The sequence below is a fragment of the Hippocampus bargibanti genome, linkage group LG17, assembly GCF_051943395.1.
Source record: "Hippocampus bargibanti isolate YZ-2025 linkage group LG17, ASM5194339v1, whole genome shotgun sequence".
In the NCBI taxonomy this organism is placed as follows: Eukaryota; Metazoa; Chordata; class Actinopteri; order Syngnathiformes; family Syngnathidae; genus Hippocampus; species Hippocampus bargibanti.
The window spans coordinates 6,549,648-6,563,479 of record NC_142750.1 but is presented as its reverse complement, the minus strand read 5'-3'; the positions used below and the strand labels follow the sequence as shown (position 1 = coordinate 6,563,479).

The 13,832-nt window shown below is 42.0% G+C and overlaps 2 protein-coding genes across 4 annotated transcripts in view; one reads left to right on the top strand and one right to left on the bottom strand.

Annotated features, from left to right (window-relative positions):
- The window catches only part of dock6 (dedicator of cytokinesis 6), a 29,247-nt gene extending 16,274 nt beyond the window's left edge, over window positions 1–12,973 (bottom strand). For all 3 annotated transcript variants that reach the window (XM_089018116.1, XM_089018114.1, XM_089018115.1), the window contains exons 1-16: window positions 12,731–12,973; window positions 10,887–10,974; window positions 8,748–8,926; window positions 8,521–8,589; window positions 8,302–8,425; window positions 7,873–8,085; window positions 6,513–6,598; window positions 6,373–6,439; window positions 6,015–6,164; window positions 5,792–5,872; window positions 5,440–5,596; window positions 5,224–5,354; window positions 3,957–4,050; window positions 3,701–3,863; window positions 1,001–1,118; window positions 101–171 (exon numbers count right to left, since the gene is read on the bottom strand). In XM_089018116.1, the coding sequence (XP_088874242.1) occupies window positions 101–171; window positions 1,001–1,118; window positions 3,701–3,863; window positions 3,957–4,050; window positions 5,224–5,354; window positions 5,440–5,596; window positions 5,792–5,872; window positions 6,015–6,164; window positions 6,373–6,439; window positions 6,513–6,598; window positions 7,873–8,085; window positions 8,302–8,425; window positions 8,521–8,589; window positions 8,748–8,926; window positions 10,887–10,974; window positions 12,731–12,780 (1,841 nt within the window). In that variant the 5' untranslated portion in view covers window positions 12,781–12,973. The remainder of the gene's footprint in view (window positions 1–100; window positions 172–1,000; window positions 1,119–3,700; window positions 3,864–3,956; window positions 4,051–5,223; window positions 5,355–5,439; window positions 5,597–5,791; window positions 5,873–6,014; window positions 6,165–6,372; window positions 6,440–6,512; window positions 6,599–7,872; window positions 8,086–8,301; window positions 8,426–8,520; window positions 8,590–8,747; window positions 8,927–10,886; window positions 10,975–12,730) is intronic.
- angptl8 (angiopoietin like 8) lies at window positions 1,592–3,667 on the top strand. The gene is made up of 4 exons (XM_089018993.1): window positions 1,592–2,039; window positions 2,925–3,074; window positions 3,182–3,292; window positions 3,380–3,667. The coding sequence occupies exons 1-4, from the start codon at window positions 1,734–1,736 to the stop codon at window positions 3,392–3,394; spliced, it is 582 nt and encodes a 193-aa protein (XP_088875119.1). The 5' UTR covers window positions 1,592–1,733; the 3' UTR covers window positions 3,395–3,667.
- Window positions 12,974–13,832: the final 859 nt, after the last annotated feature.

Genomic DNA, 13,832 nt, shown 5'->3' with positions numbered 1-13,832 from the left:
GTAAGAGTTTAATATTGTGCTTAGCCAAGAAATTCCGAAGGGAATTCAGCAGTCTGGAAGGAGCGAAGTTCATAGCACAGAAAAACAAAGGGAATCCTACTTGTTGTGGTAGATGATGGGGGTGAATGCCTCTTTCGTGAACTCTGCACAACTGGACTTCCCAAAGATGACCTGCACAAAAACACAAAAACAGTGGAATACAATCAATAGACTGCACACATAAGGCAACATAATATTTCTGACGGACATAGCGCCTCTTCAAAGTATGGGGGGGGGGGGGGTCTAAACTTACATTTATGTGTAGAGTTAACTAATCAATGTTCACAAAGCTCACCAAATATCACTTAACCTTCCTACATCGCAATTTCTTTCACCACTAAAAAGATCTTCCGGAAAAGATTTCTATATCACATAGCTGTTTCCACATCCACCGTACAGCTGGATGGATGCATGGCTTGAGGAGTCCGCGATAGGAAGAAAGGAACGTCAGCGCAGAGCGCAGATGCGTATGTGGAACTGTCGCAGCTTGGAATTGAAGCGGATTTACGGGGGACTTGAGATGTGAGACAGTCTCCTTTCGTCAATGGATGCTACAGCTACGTGTTTGGTTTCATTCAACATTTAGCCTGTAGCAGCCGTGCACATTTCACCAAGACGTCCCTGATCCACTGGTGAAAAGGACGTTTTGATGTCTCCTCCTTTATCTCTACAACTGCTTCATACAACGAAGAGGGTGTTGTGTCACGCTATTTGTTATTGAGTTTTTTTGTAATTTTGACTTCAAGATGGCTCTGCAAAAGTGGCTGCCTTCACAGCAGGTCCTGTATTTTGTTTTTCTATTTCTTCCTTTGCCTTCCTCTTGTTTTCATCACTTTGCTGCTGTGAAATATAAATTTCTCTACTGTGAGACTAATAAATGCTAATCCAATCGAATGCAATATTGTGGCTGTTTTTTTGCGATGGGAATTACGTTTTTTCCCAGAGAATGGCGTTGACTCACCGGCAAAGCTTGGCTGGGGTCCTCTGCCGCCATGAACTGGACTTTCACGGCGATATTTCTCACCGAGCCCTGGCGGCTGCCAAAGTTCAGACTCTGCGGGTAAACGTAAAGCAGGTTCCTAACAGGCAGAGGACAAAGGTTGAATTGATCATTACAATTTTGCGCAAAGAATTTCAATAACATTGATCGAATGCATATACTAGTATTCAGCATAACACCCCGCAGAAGCATGACCTAGAACTAACTGGGCTTGGTGAACGTGACCCAAAGCTATGCCTGTTTTAACATTCGAGGTAACTTCAGGGCATACCAAAGAAATATTTACCCGGCCACCATTTCTACGTTAATTCCACAATGGATATGTAAAGAAAATGTATTGGGAGTCAAAATTAGATATGTGAAAATGAAAACAGTGACACAATTGTTGGTGAACCATCTCAGAGGTTGCATTCTTTGCAAGGTCACTAAGACCAAGATCAAGACCTGGGATTGAACCACAACTGAGCTAATGATTTACCAATTCTTGCATGTACACACCAAATATAAGGGGTCGGTCGTCAGCTTCACTCATGCTTCAACTTCCAGGCGGTATCCCAGTGAGAGATTTTTTTTCATAGCGCTGCTTGTCTTACTTTGGAATCAAGACATTATCCGATTGTGGTTGGATTATAGCCAGGAGAAAAGTCATCACCTTTTAACCGACATAATTTGCAAGCGATCTCTTTCAAACGGGATGATCTGGAGTCTGTGCTTGTTATATTTAACCGGGGGGGTCGGATTCGTCCACACGGGCCCCGTCAAGCAGTTAGGCAAGACCGCGGACAGTGTCGCCACGCGCGAGGACCTCAACGTGCTCCTGTATGGCGTCATTCAGTTGGGCGAGTCCCTCAACAATGTGTACAAAAGCACTGAGGGAAAGGTGGCTAACATTCTGCTGACTCTGAAGGACTACGAAAGTGCTCTGGGGCAGCTCAGGGAGCAGACGGCGCAGGATGGCGAAATAGGGAAACAGATTAAGAGCGTGATAGAGCTGCTGCGGGTAAGCAGAAACACGCTTGTGCACACTCAGTTTCAGTAAATGCTAGTTATCACCTGTGACGAAGCACAGCAGCATGTCGCTACGGATGAAAACCGATGATGGAGATGTACAGATGCACCGCAATTTACGAACAAGATATGTTCCGAACGGTTGTTCATAAGGTGAATTTGTTCGTAAGTTGAGTGCTATATTTTGTAAGGAATGTATGTTTAAGGCTTATATAAGTACGTTTCATAATAATAATAATAATAATAATAATAAATGTTATTTCTAAGCAACTTTCAAAACTCTCAAGGATACTTCATATCAAAAAAAGAACATTTTTTTTAAGGTTTATATGAGTATGTTTAAGGCCTGTATAAGTAACCTATATTGGTTTGTATTGAAAAATAAACATTTACGGTAATAAAATCAATGCTCTATAAAGATATGTACATGTACAACTGTAGAGAATACTACATATGTTACTACAAAAATGTTCACATGTACCGTCGTTCATAACTCGAAAGTATGTAAGTAGGGGAGAGTTTGTATATCGAACAACTGGCATAAGTATGTGACTTTACTATCATTCTAATACAGTAAAGTCTCGTTATATCGATATCGGATATATCGATAGTCTCGGTTATATCGATACTATTTCTATGCACGCACGGAGAAAATTACATGCAAACAGGGTCGGATATATCGATAGTCCCGGTTATATCGATATTTTTTCGGACTCCCTTGAATATCGATATAACGAGACTTTACTGTAATTGGAAAATGTTTGAAAGTACACCATTCATTGGGGGTGCGCCTTATACTCTGGTGCGCCTTATACGGTGGACAGCTTGGATGATGGTTAGACATTGAAGATAACATGTGCAGATTCTCTTTTGATAGGATGAGACATTCAAGCAAGAGACTCAAACCAAGATAATTGAGAGTCAGCTTGCTGACATTGAGCGGGAAGATGCGGTGCTTTGGACAAAGGTGAAAAGATTAGAGGCCCACCTGAACAGCACAATTCCCACAATCATCAAAGAGCTGCAGGTAAAGTGAACTTTTCCTGTCAGACTTGCCAGAGAGCAATTTTATTTTTTTTAATTGGGGCGGGACTCACTGTGAGGTTTATCTTTTGTTGGCTTCCTTGATTTTAGGAGCGAGCTACCTTTAATGGCAGTATCTTGAAAGGTCTGCAGCATTTGACCCATTTTCAAAAGCAGCTGATTGACAAGCACGGCAAGCAGCTCTCGGAACTGCATTGGATGGTGAGTCACAACACAATTATGGGGGATGCATTGAATTTGTCAGTCGTCTTCGGTTGGGTTAATTTGTTTTTCGTTCTTGATTTCCAGAGTGAAGCGCTATGACATTTCCAAAAAGAGGATCGACATCGCCAGCACTGAACACCGACAGCACTCCGTTTCACCAGTTCAACACACTATCAATGTTATTGGTTTCTGTTGCAAAACTAAAATATTCATTTTGCTTTCTCTCCAGTGACAATCATGAAAAACGTTATACCTTTTTATTCATTGATATAATAAACGGATTCATGAAAATGTCAAAAATTGAGAATATTCTTCCCTTTCCATAATCAACTACTTCAACAAAGTGATTGACAAGTTCAATAAAAATGTGAATGTGGTGAATGTGATTTCTTTGGGAATGCTCACCTATAGGAGGTATTTGGTGTATATACATAGCGAGCGGGAAATTCCAGCACTTCTTTGGTAGGACGAACCCGCAGGTCTGGGTAGGGCTTGACGTGGAGCAGTTCGGGTGACAGGCAGTAATGTGGGGAGTCCGGCGCCGGTGAGATATCAATTTTTAACTGAGCTGTGTGGAGGAAAAAAAAGACATTGTGAAATGAGACTTTGTTCACTGCAGAAATTCATGCAATAATTGCATGAATGCTATTTTTAAGTTCACCTGTGACAGGCCTTAGTCGCCGCAGGACGGAGGACGGTCTCCGCATGTCTGCCAGAAACTTGTATAAATCTTCGTCACTCAGCCTGTCCCCTTCCTTCAAAAACATCACAGTTGGGACTCATGGAGCAATGACAAGAAACAACCATAACTCGTTCAAAAATGTATTCCACTCCAGTGCCAGGGTTTTTGTCATTTTCATTCAAATTGCAAGACCCACAGCACAGAGTTGTAGGACTGCATAAACATTAAACAATACAGCGTTAGAAACCGCATACTCTCTTCTTTCATCAGAAAAAGAGTTAATTCCTAAGTTATGTAGTTCTGGAGTTATCTGAGGTTGAAATCGAGGCGGCTGTACAAAATACCATATCAGAAAGCGTTTAATATTCCTACAATGGGGAAATTTGCAATTTGCAACAATGCATACATATTGATTGCTAAAGCTGTAACAAAGCGCGAACTTGGACAACAGGCAAGGGAAAAAACATTGCCAGAGGTCTGACCAGCGCTTAATTGGCACAGCCCGCAAGAAAAACTCGAACCCGAACATATGCGGGAATGGCGCACAACCTCACACTTTTCAATTCCCGAATAAATTCGAGAATGGCAGTGAATGAGTTAATGTTGATGTGGTTATATTTATTGAGAAATTAATTTTTTTAGCATTTTGATGGCTTGCGATTTACCAATGATTCAATCATGTAAAATGGCTGTTACTCGAGATCGAGAGTCTCAAAAAAGTTATTTTTTTTAGAATATATTTCTGTTGTATTTTATGTAAATGATGCAACATAAAATATTGTGAAACAGTGAGTGAGGCAAATATTGTCCGGCGTGGCTGCCGCACTGCTTGCGAGTCAGTTGTATAAATTTGGTTGGTTGCCAAAGAAAAGGAAATTGGAATCACAAAAGACTTTACTGCACTTCATTTTGAAGAAAAGATAGTAGAAATGAAGTCAAACACATAAAATAACTCTATTCCCTGCAGAACCCGCCAATATTTTTTTTGTAACGTATTATATTTAATTTGACTGTATTCCAACACCATGACTATCACAGCTAACAGTTTTTTACTACATATGACACAGCTCCTGTTCTATGGAGAACAGGAGCTGTACTGTTATTTCCCCTATTCTAGGGGAAACGCACTGCATGACATTCGCAACCTCAAAATGTCTGAACTGTCTTAAACTATGGGTACTCTGTAAAAGGTCCTCCAGCATGACAGTTCCAAAGCAATATGTATTCAATAATATAATCAATGAACCTGTTTAAAGAAGTTAGTGACGGTCAGCGTTGCTGGACGGAAAGTGGCAAAATTACATGTGTCGTCGCTGACACTCATCCGCTCAAATCCCCTCTTCTTCTTCTCGTTCCATGTGCCGTGACCTTTGCGCTCTGACATGAGGAGAGAAAAGCCAGATGATGCAAGAAAGCGCGTGTTTGGATATTTGTGCCTATCACGCAATGGCAGGTGCCGTACCACAGTCTGAGTCGGGGTCCAAGCGGTCCAGGCTTCCCACGCTACTGACGATGTTGATGAGGTGAATGGCCGTCCATGCGAAAGGCATGCGGAAGCAGCCAAGACGATGGCAAGATTGCTCTGCCTGCAGACGCAGTTTCTCTAACTTCTCTTTATGCTGTAGAGCCGACAAAGGAGAGTTCATTACGTCATGAAAAATTGTAAGAGAGCCAAAAAAAGACCACAGTTCTTACGAAAGTCAATCAGTTGGTAAACATTGCAACCAGACAGACAAAATTGCGCAAATGGGACAGTAAAAGCATCACACGTGCATGCCGGCGAAAGCCCGTGACCTTTGCGACGCATACATTACCTTAGAAGAGTCGGATTCCTTCATGACCATGTACGGTTCACAGCACTCTCCGATGTCTCCTTGCTGAAGCACCTTTTCCAGCTGCAAGAGCAGAAGCATTCATATTCAGCACACACAGCCAACGTCATCGGAAGAGACGCGTCATTGGTGAGACAATGAAAACTGTCAGCATATATTCACATTTTCTGCTTTAGTTAATTAATTGCCCTTCCGGCTATTTTACCTTAATGACCAAGAAGATATCAGCGGACGGGTATGTGATAGAAAAAATGGCTGAGCGTGCCAGAGTGGAAATGGCGATGTGAGGCGTGTGAGGCTTTAGAAGGCTTTTCATCTGATCAGAGTTCAGATCGAAGTAAAAATTTTCTGAAATCTGTCAGGGAAAGAAGGGGGATCGAGAGGTAGGGGGGTAGAGATGGGAGAACGAGATTGAAAATGCACATTGAGGAGATGTAATTGACTTCTGATTTGAACCACAAGGTCACTTAGAGCATTTTAAGGCAGGGCTAAATTCAATCAGGCGAGCATGAGCTCAGTGTTTTTTAAAATAATGCAATTACCCTGATAAAATACGATTATACCTTTTTCTTTTCTTTGACATCATACAGGGCAAGCGATCCAAATATCGGTTCGATTTCAATTTCAAATCTGAAAACGTAAATATGACAGTTAAATTAATAAATGGCAACGCTGAAGTTGCCTGATTGCAAATGTCGCTCACTTGAGAGAGAGACATTTAACCATGATTCTTTGGCCGCAGTGTTCTTTGGGCACTTCGGGGACAGAGCATCGCTCAACGGCTTCGTCCTGAAAAAAAAATGACATGTCATTATTTTGAAGCTTCAAATTATGTTCTTGTCCTTTTTTGAACCATTAAAATTTGGCAGGTTTGTTCCCAATTCTCACCTATGTGGCGTGACCAATTTTAGAAACATTTATTTCCATTTCACAGGAACTTTCCAAGACATGCTAATTTGCACTTCCAAACAATAGATTTGATCTTGGATGCCGAACTCCATATAAAAGCGTAGACTAAGATTGACGGATTAAACAGTGACATGGAACAGTTTGCCCTTTCAATCGGACTGCTTTCAAAATCAATAAGTTTTTTGCTCCAGCACGAGAAAACCAAATTTCCAGACCACCGTTTTAGGATTACTGTATTTTCCTGTGTATAAGGCGCACCAGAATATAAGGCGCACTTTTAATCAATGGAAATGTTTTCCAAAGATAATATATAAATATATAAAAGTGTCCAAATATAAAGCACACCACATTATGAATATTATTAATTACAAATTAATAACACAAAAAAAACGTTACCATATTTTCCGGTGTATAAGGCGCACCCCAATGAATGGTGTATTTTCAAACTTTTTCGACACATAAGGCACACTGGACTAGAAGGCGCACCTTAAATAAATGAAAAAAAGTGTTACAAATATATAAATAAATAAAGGTTTTCCAAATATAAGGCACACCACATTATAAGGCGCTACAGCACAGGTGTCAAAGTCAAGGCCCGCGGGCCAAATCCGGCCCGCCACATCATTTTTTTCGGCCCGTGAAAGCAAATCAAACTTCCATGATGATTGCTAAAATCTGAGCCAAAATTTCATATTTTTGGATGTCAACCACAATAAAAGTCATTATTCTTGACTTCAGATTTGAAAACGAGTTATTCATTAATTTGCTGTGTGCTCTGTGTGTAATATTTGAAGGGATTTAAACATTATAATGGGTTCCCCAAATTCATAACGGCCCTCGAGAGGAAACCATAACTACAATGTGGCCCGCGGCAAAAAATGACTTTGACACACCTACGCTACAGTACAGGCTGGGGTTACGCACTACTTCTACGGGAGGGAAATTGAGTCGGTGGCTGCAGACAGTCGTTGCGAGACATTGTCGTGGCTCAATATGACTCCGCATATAAGGCACACCTGTGTAAGGTGCAGGGTCATCTTATGAAGAAAATCAAGGCTTTTGGGTGCGCCTATACACTGGAAAATACGGTAATGCCATCAAGGTTCTTGTTTTATTCCTCAAGATCAGTGATCCTAATGTCGTCAATAACATACCTCATCAGGGGGTGGGTAGAGACCCATCAGGTCACTATTGCGTCCGTGGAGACGAGCCTCTGTATTGTGGCAGTCCATATCTTCAGGCCCCGTGCGCTCCAGCACGGATGGCAGGAGCAAGTCGGGAGCCGAATTCTTCAGGTCGAAGATACTGGATGCCCAGCTTCCCCGTGGTGTCTCATCGATGGAGGCGGACCGCCGCTTTGTGTCATCCTGATATAAGTGACATCATGTGTTTCTACTCAAGAATTCTCTACAGATGTTGATAAATGAGATGAACCATGCGCTTGGGCTCAGTTTCATTTCATTTAACCATGCGGACTTACGTCAGATCGTGTGACAAGGACATAGTATTACATTGGAAATTAAAAACGTGGATCAATAATTGCCACCGCCTCTGCGTAAACTAAAAGGGTGATCATCAGCAACCTGGTCTTCTTGGCGCTCGGCCGTGGCGTCATCCAGTTCAAAGTTCTGTTTGAGGAGGCCTCTCTGTCTCTCCCGCTGTCGCTCGGAGCTGTGCGGCCTGTGAATTGTGCTGTAGCACTGATACCTAAAAGGGTGAGTAGACCCAAAGATTACCCTGACAACTGTACAGGGGTGGGAAAAAAAAGCATTTTACAACACGGCATTCAACTGGTTCCTTACTTTCTCTGAATGACAAGCCAGTCATCTGTGTAGACAGCCAAGGCATCTCTCACTCTGGGATCCAGGGAGCTGAGTAAGGAAACCACATGAATAATTCAGAAGAGTGTTCCTTCAATGTCTCAGACAGAAATGCTTTGTTCCAAAATGGACGTCACATTTGACAAGACTACAGTAAAAATAGCCCCTTAAAGTGACAAATGTTACAGTGTGAAGGACTACGCGCTTACTATTCCTCCTCAGGCAGCGGAGGCTCCAGCGTGGTACAGTCTTTGTCCGTGTGGTGGAGCTCCAGGTCATCCTGGGGGAACTCCATGAGCTGTCTGAGTGGGCCAAGCTCCACCCCAGGAGGATGGCTGCTTACATATTCCTCAAAATCCACCGGCTCCACTACCTCTGTGAGCGGTAGCTGTTGAGGAGAAGAGACAAGAGGTGGAAAAATCACTTGAATATATTGCGGCCCTTGTTTGATGCATCGTGGATTTTTTTCGCATTCTATCAGTTTGCAAGCTAGCGCTAACAGGCTAGTGAACTGTTTGTTAGCCTGCTAACCAGCTAGCCAGCGCGAGCACACTAAATGTGTCCATTCGAGTGCCAGGGTTTTTATCAATGTCACTTAAAATCCAGGACCCACAGAATATTGAGTTTTAGAAACAAATAAAGATTCATTACAGTGTTAGAAACCTTAGAGTCCCTTCTTTCATCTGAAAAAAAAAGTTAATTCCTAAATTATATGGGTCTGGAGTTATATGAGCTTGAAATGAGGGCGGCTGTCCAAAATACAATACATACATATTGGTTTATATAGAGCTTGAACAACAGCTGAAGCTGGAAAAGAGCGCTAACATGGACAAAAGGCAAATGCAAAAGGAAAAAAAAGGAAAGGAAAAAAAAAACATTGACAGAGGTCTGACCAGTGCTTTATCAGCACCCAAGCATGGAAAACCCAAAACACAAACAAATTCGGGAATGCCGCTCTCTGTTATATTTTCAATTCCCAAATAAATTTGCGAATGGCTGTAAATGAGTGAATGTAAAGAAATGTTTCATCACTTTGCTTACTGTAAATTAATTATCTTGACTTTGTTTACATTCATGTGATGCCACACTATCAACTTGGAAATTTCTTTTTTCATTTGTTTACGTGCTGACTCGGCCGAGAGACGACACTACGGGACAGCATTCAACCTACCTGAATGCTTATCCCTGTTATCTCCTGTTCTCGCATCGCGCTAGTTCAGATTACGTACTGTACGTATTTCTCGTATTTTCATTGGTACAATGGCTCCCAATCGCCCCACACCTTCAAAATCATCCAGTGAACCCAAGAAGAAGAGGAAAATGATGACAGTGAGTGAAAAAGTAAAATTACTTGACAAACTGAGGGAAAGTTATGCTGCTGTCGCATGTAGGGTTCGCTACATCGTGGCTTTGAGTCTATCGCGGGTGGTCCCGGTCTGCATTAACCATGATAAACGAGGGATTACTGTACAGTTCAGGTTCAAGATGTTCTGAGTTATCTGATTATCCCTTGTAGATCGTGATGACTACACCATGTCTATTCTGCGAACCATGTCTGGTGTGTTCACCCATGAATGTCAGCTTCGTTTAAAACATTTGTGCTCCTTCCATCAAGGAATTTAAGTTCACAAAAAAAAGTCTTATGTAAGAACCCTCATTCAGTTTTATCCCCATGTTCATCCGTCCATGCAAAAAGCTTATCAAACAAGACTCGTGCAGGCATATCCTCCCTTGAGTGTGTAGGGGGGGAGAACATGGGGGAGATGACTCTACAAACAGTCATAACACATTTTTAGTCAATCTCTTTGAAGTAGTTTCACAAATTACCATTATTGACTCGCTAATTGCAGCTTACAAGTGGCAGGAAACCAAAGTTAACACATTCACTGCAAGACGTGCAAAAATGCGTCCACTCCAGGGCCATGGTTTTTGTCACTGTCACTCAAATTCCAGGATCCACAGAATATTGAGTTTTAGGACCGCATAAACATTCAATGCAGCATAAGAAACCTTAGACTCTTTTTTTCCCATGAGAAAAAGCGGAGTTATATGAGCTTGAAATGAGGGCAGCTATCCAAAATACAATCCAATACTTACATATCGGTTTGTATAGCGCTTTAACAACAACTGAAGCTGTAACAAAGCGCTAACATGGGGAAAAAAGGGAAAGGCTGCCTCCTTGTGGAAGGAAAAAAACATTGCCAGAGGTCTGGCCAGCGCTCTATCGGCACCCAAGCAAGAAAATACCAAAACCCAAACAAATTCGGGAATGGCGTTATACGTCATATTTTCACTTCCCGAATAAATTCCTGAATGGCAGTGAATGAGTTAAATACGGGGTGACTCACGGGATGGTACAGTGTTCCTCGCTTTTTGGACATCAGGGGAGAGCCGTACTCTCGGGACATTTGCTTCCGAACCTCTGCAGCGACGGTCCTGAGAAAGAAGAAAGAGGGGTAAAACTTAACAGAATTTAAACGCAGCTGAAACAAAAGTACTCCTTGGAAATAAAAATAAACTGTTAAAACCAAGGAACAAAACTTTGTTTTTAGATTGAAAAGAAAAGTGAAGTTGATTATCTAACGTGCACTCGAAGGCCATTCCATACTTTGCTGATATCTTTCTACGAATTAGACGAGAGGATGCTCAGCCAACATATGTTCTCTATGGACATTCAGGCACATCATCACAAAAAAAAACGAGGAAAGCCAGCTTACGGGCACGGAGCCAGAGCTCCGTCTTGTCTCCTTGACGGAGTAACGACAAATAAGAGGCTTTAATGGGGAGAGAGGTGGTGGGGGGGTGCGTGAATCACAATCCTCTCAATGAAACAGAAAGCAGCTGTTACCAGAAAGTAACCAAACAGCTGCCTCCTAATTTTGCCGATATGGCTCATATGTCAACCAATCTTTCCCCCAACATTGACATTTCTTGACTTTTTGTTACCTGGACGGAAAACTATTCAATTATTCACTTTCAACAAGGATTGTGATCATTAGAATTCCACAGTTGAGTTAAAGCTGATTCCAGGTGACTTTGGGTGAGAGTGGTAAAAATAATAATATAAATAATAATATAATAATAATAATAATAATAATAATAATAATAATAATAATAATAATAATAATACATTTCATTTATAAGCACCTTTCAAAGCTCTCAAAGACACTTTACGGTCACAGGATAAAACCTGAACCGCTCCTCTGACAATTACAGGGTGCAAACAACCATTAACATGTGCACCTACAGCTTATTTAGAGTCATTAGTGAATCCAGCGTGCATGTTTTGGGGGAGTACAAGGAAGCTCACTGGAACATGCAGACTCCACATATGAGATTCCCACACCTCCAGACAAGAGCTCTGTTGTTGTGGCATGTACACAAAGACATGAATAAATACTCCTGAGCCACCCCCTCAGCCCGTTGTGTACAATACAGGCCTTAAAATAGTCAAAAAAGTCTGTGCACCTCCATGTTAAAACAGGAAATAGGAAACACTATCGACCACAGGGTCAATAGCCAGTACATAACTTCCCACCCTTTCCTGCATCCGGCAACAACACAATAGTCAAGCCAAGGAAAGACGGGGTTCAGGGAAACAATACACTGACTGGATCATCTCTCTGTGCTGCTATGAAGTGCTAGACAAAGTGCATTAATGTGATAGGAGGAGGGCAGAATAATAACCACTCAAAGAGTCGTGAGATCAATTGTGACGCTTCCTGTTTAGTTGTGTGGAAAGTCTGGAAGGTTAAGCTGAAGTCTGTAAACAAAGCCTTCAATTAAGAATGAAGATAAGGTGATTTGCAGGTAACCCCCTTAACCACATGCTGGCAGATGGGAAACTGAAGCAGTAAATAGCTTACACAATTCAAATCACGCTACTGTGGTCATTTTTATTTTGACAGCGAGATTGCTAGTTGCCATGCCCGTCGATGCAACGAGTGCAAAAACACAATATGCTGTCATCATTAGCTACTAGCAAATGACGTCACACTAGCGGCTTAGCTTTAGTTGTGCAGTTAGGATGACACTCGCGCGCGACACTGAAACGGTCTATTCAAGCTTTTAATTACACGCTATAAATCCAAACGTTCAATGAACTCGTGAGGTTAATAAGCGAACTGAACTGAACTACAGCCTAGAAAAACGAAGTACAAGGAGACACCACAACCAAACAATAACTTCTCACCGGTTGATTTTGTGAGCAAACGCCCGCCTTTCGCTCGTTGTGGACGTCATGGCGTGTCCCCATGTAACAGTAACTCGTCAAAGACGAGCAGAGAGGACTCTTGTACTTTTTACTCCCGTCCCGTCCGGTGTTGTGTGTTTTTGTAAGTAAGGGGAGGGAAAAAGAACCAGCGCGAGCGCTTCCTCCGAGTCCACGCTGGGAACCTGGCCGGGATCCCTTGTTCCTCCTCGAGGCCCGGAGGCGAGCCAAAGTCAAGCACACCGTGGATACATACAGTTCCGGTATTGCTTGAAAATAAAAATAAAAAATCACACGATGTAACGTCTTATCCTTTAATTTAGCGAATAAACGAAACCGTTTTAGGTTTCTTATTCGGATTCGCTGCATAATTTGAGAAGGGACGCCGGTGAAATCATAAATCCAAACAAAGAACGAGTGACGGTATTTGTGTGTAATCTCCAGGTACTTCAGCTGTTATTTTCTTGTACTTCCGGCCTGCTCGCGATTTAGAATGAGCCTTCTCGGCCGCGCGGCACCTGCATATCCAAAACAACTCACCTGACCGGTTTGAAGCACTTGGGAATTTCCTGTCAATTTCTAATAAATTCTGATATACGCGCACACGTACACGCTCACAAAACATACACGCACACACACAAAGGATGTGTCGAAAGCATGCTATAATTAGTATATCGTGTAATTTCCAGCCCTGAAAAACGTGTTTAAAAATAAATATAAAACAATGAGCAAGATGCAACCGTATAGAACCATAAAATCTTAAAAGACAAGTTTACAGTAATTTATTTTCACGTCACGCTGTGTGGCTCCTCAATAGCGACACCTATCGACGACATTGAAGCTGACAACGTCATCGTAGGATGCCTTATCGAGACAATGCCTGCAGGCGGCGCTGTAGACCATAACCAGGGCGGGGTAGTGGGGGGGGGGGGCAGTTGACGGTTGTCATCTTTGACCTCTTACGGAGATACATTGCAATTAAGCATTTTTTATTAGAATAAAAAATAATAATGTGCTTTCAGAATGGCTGGGCTGATATTGATGCACTACATCTTTAGATTTCAAAATAAAACAATTTTCTATC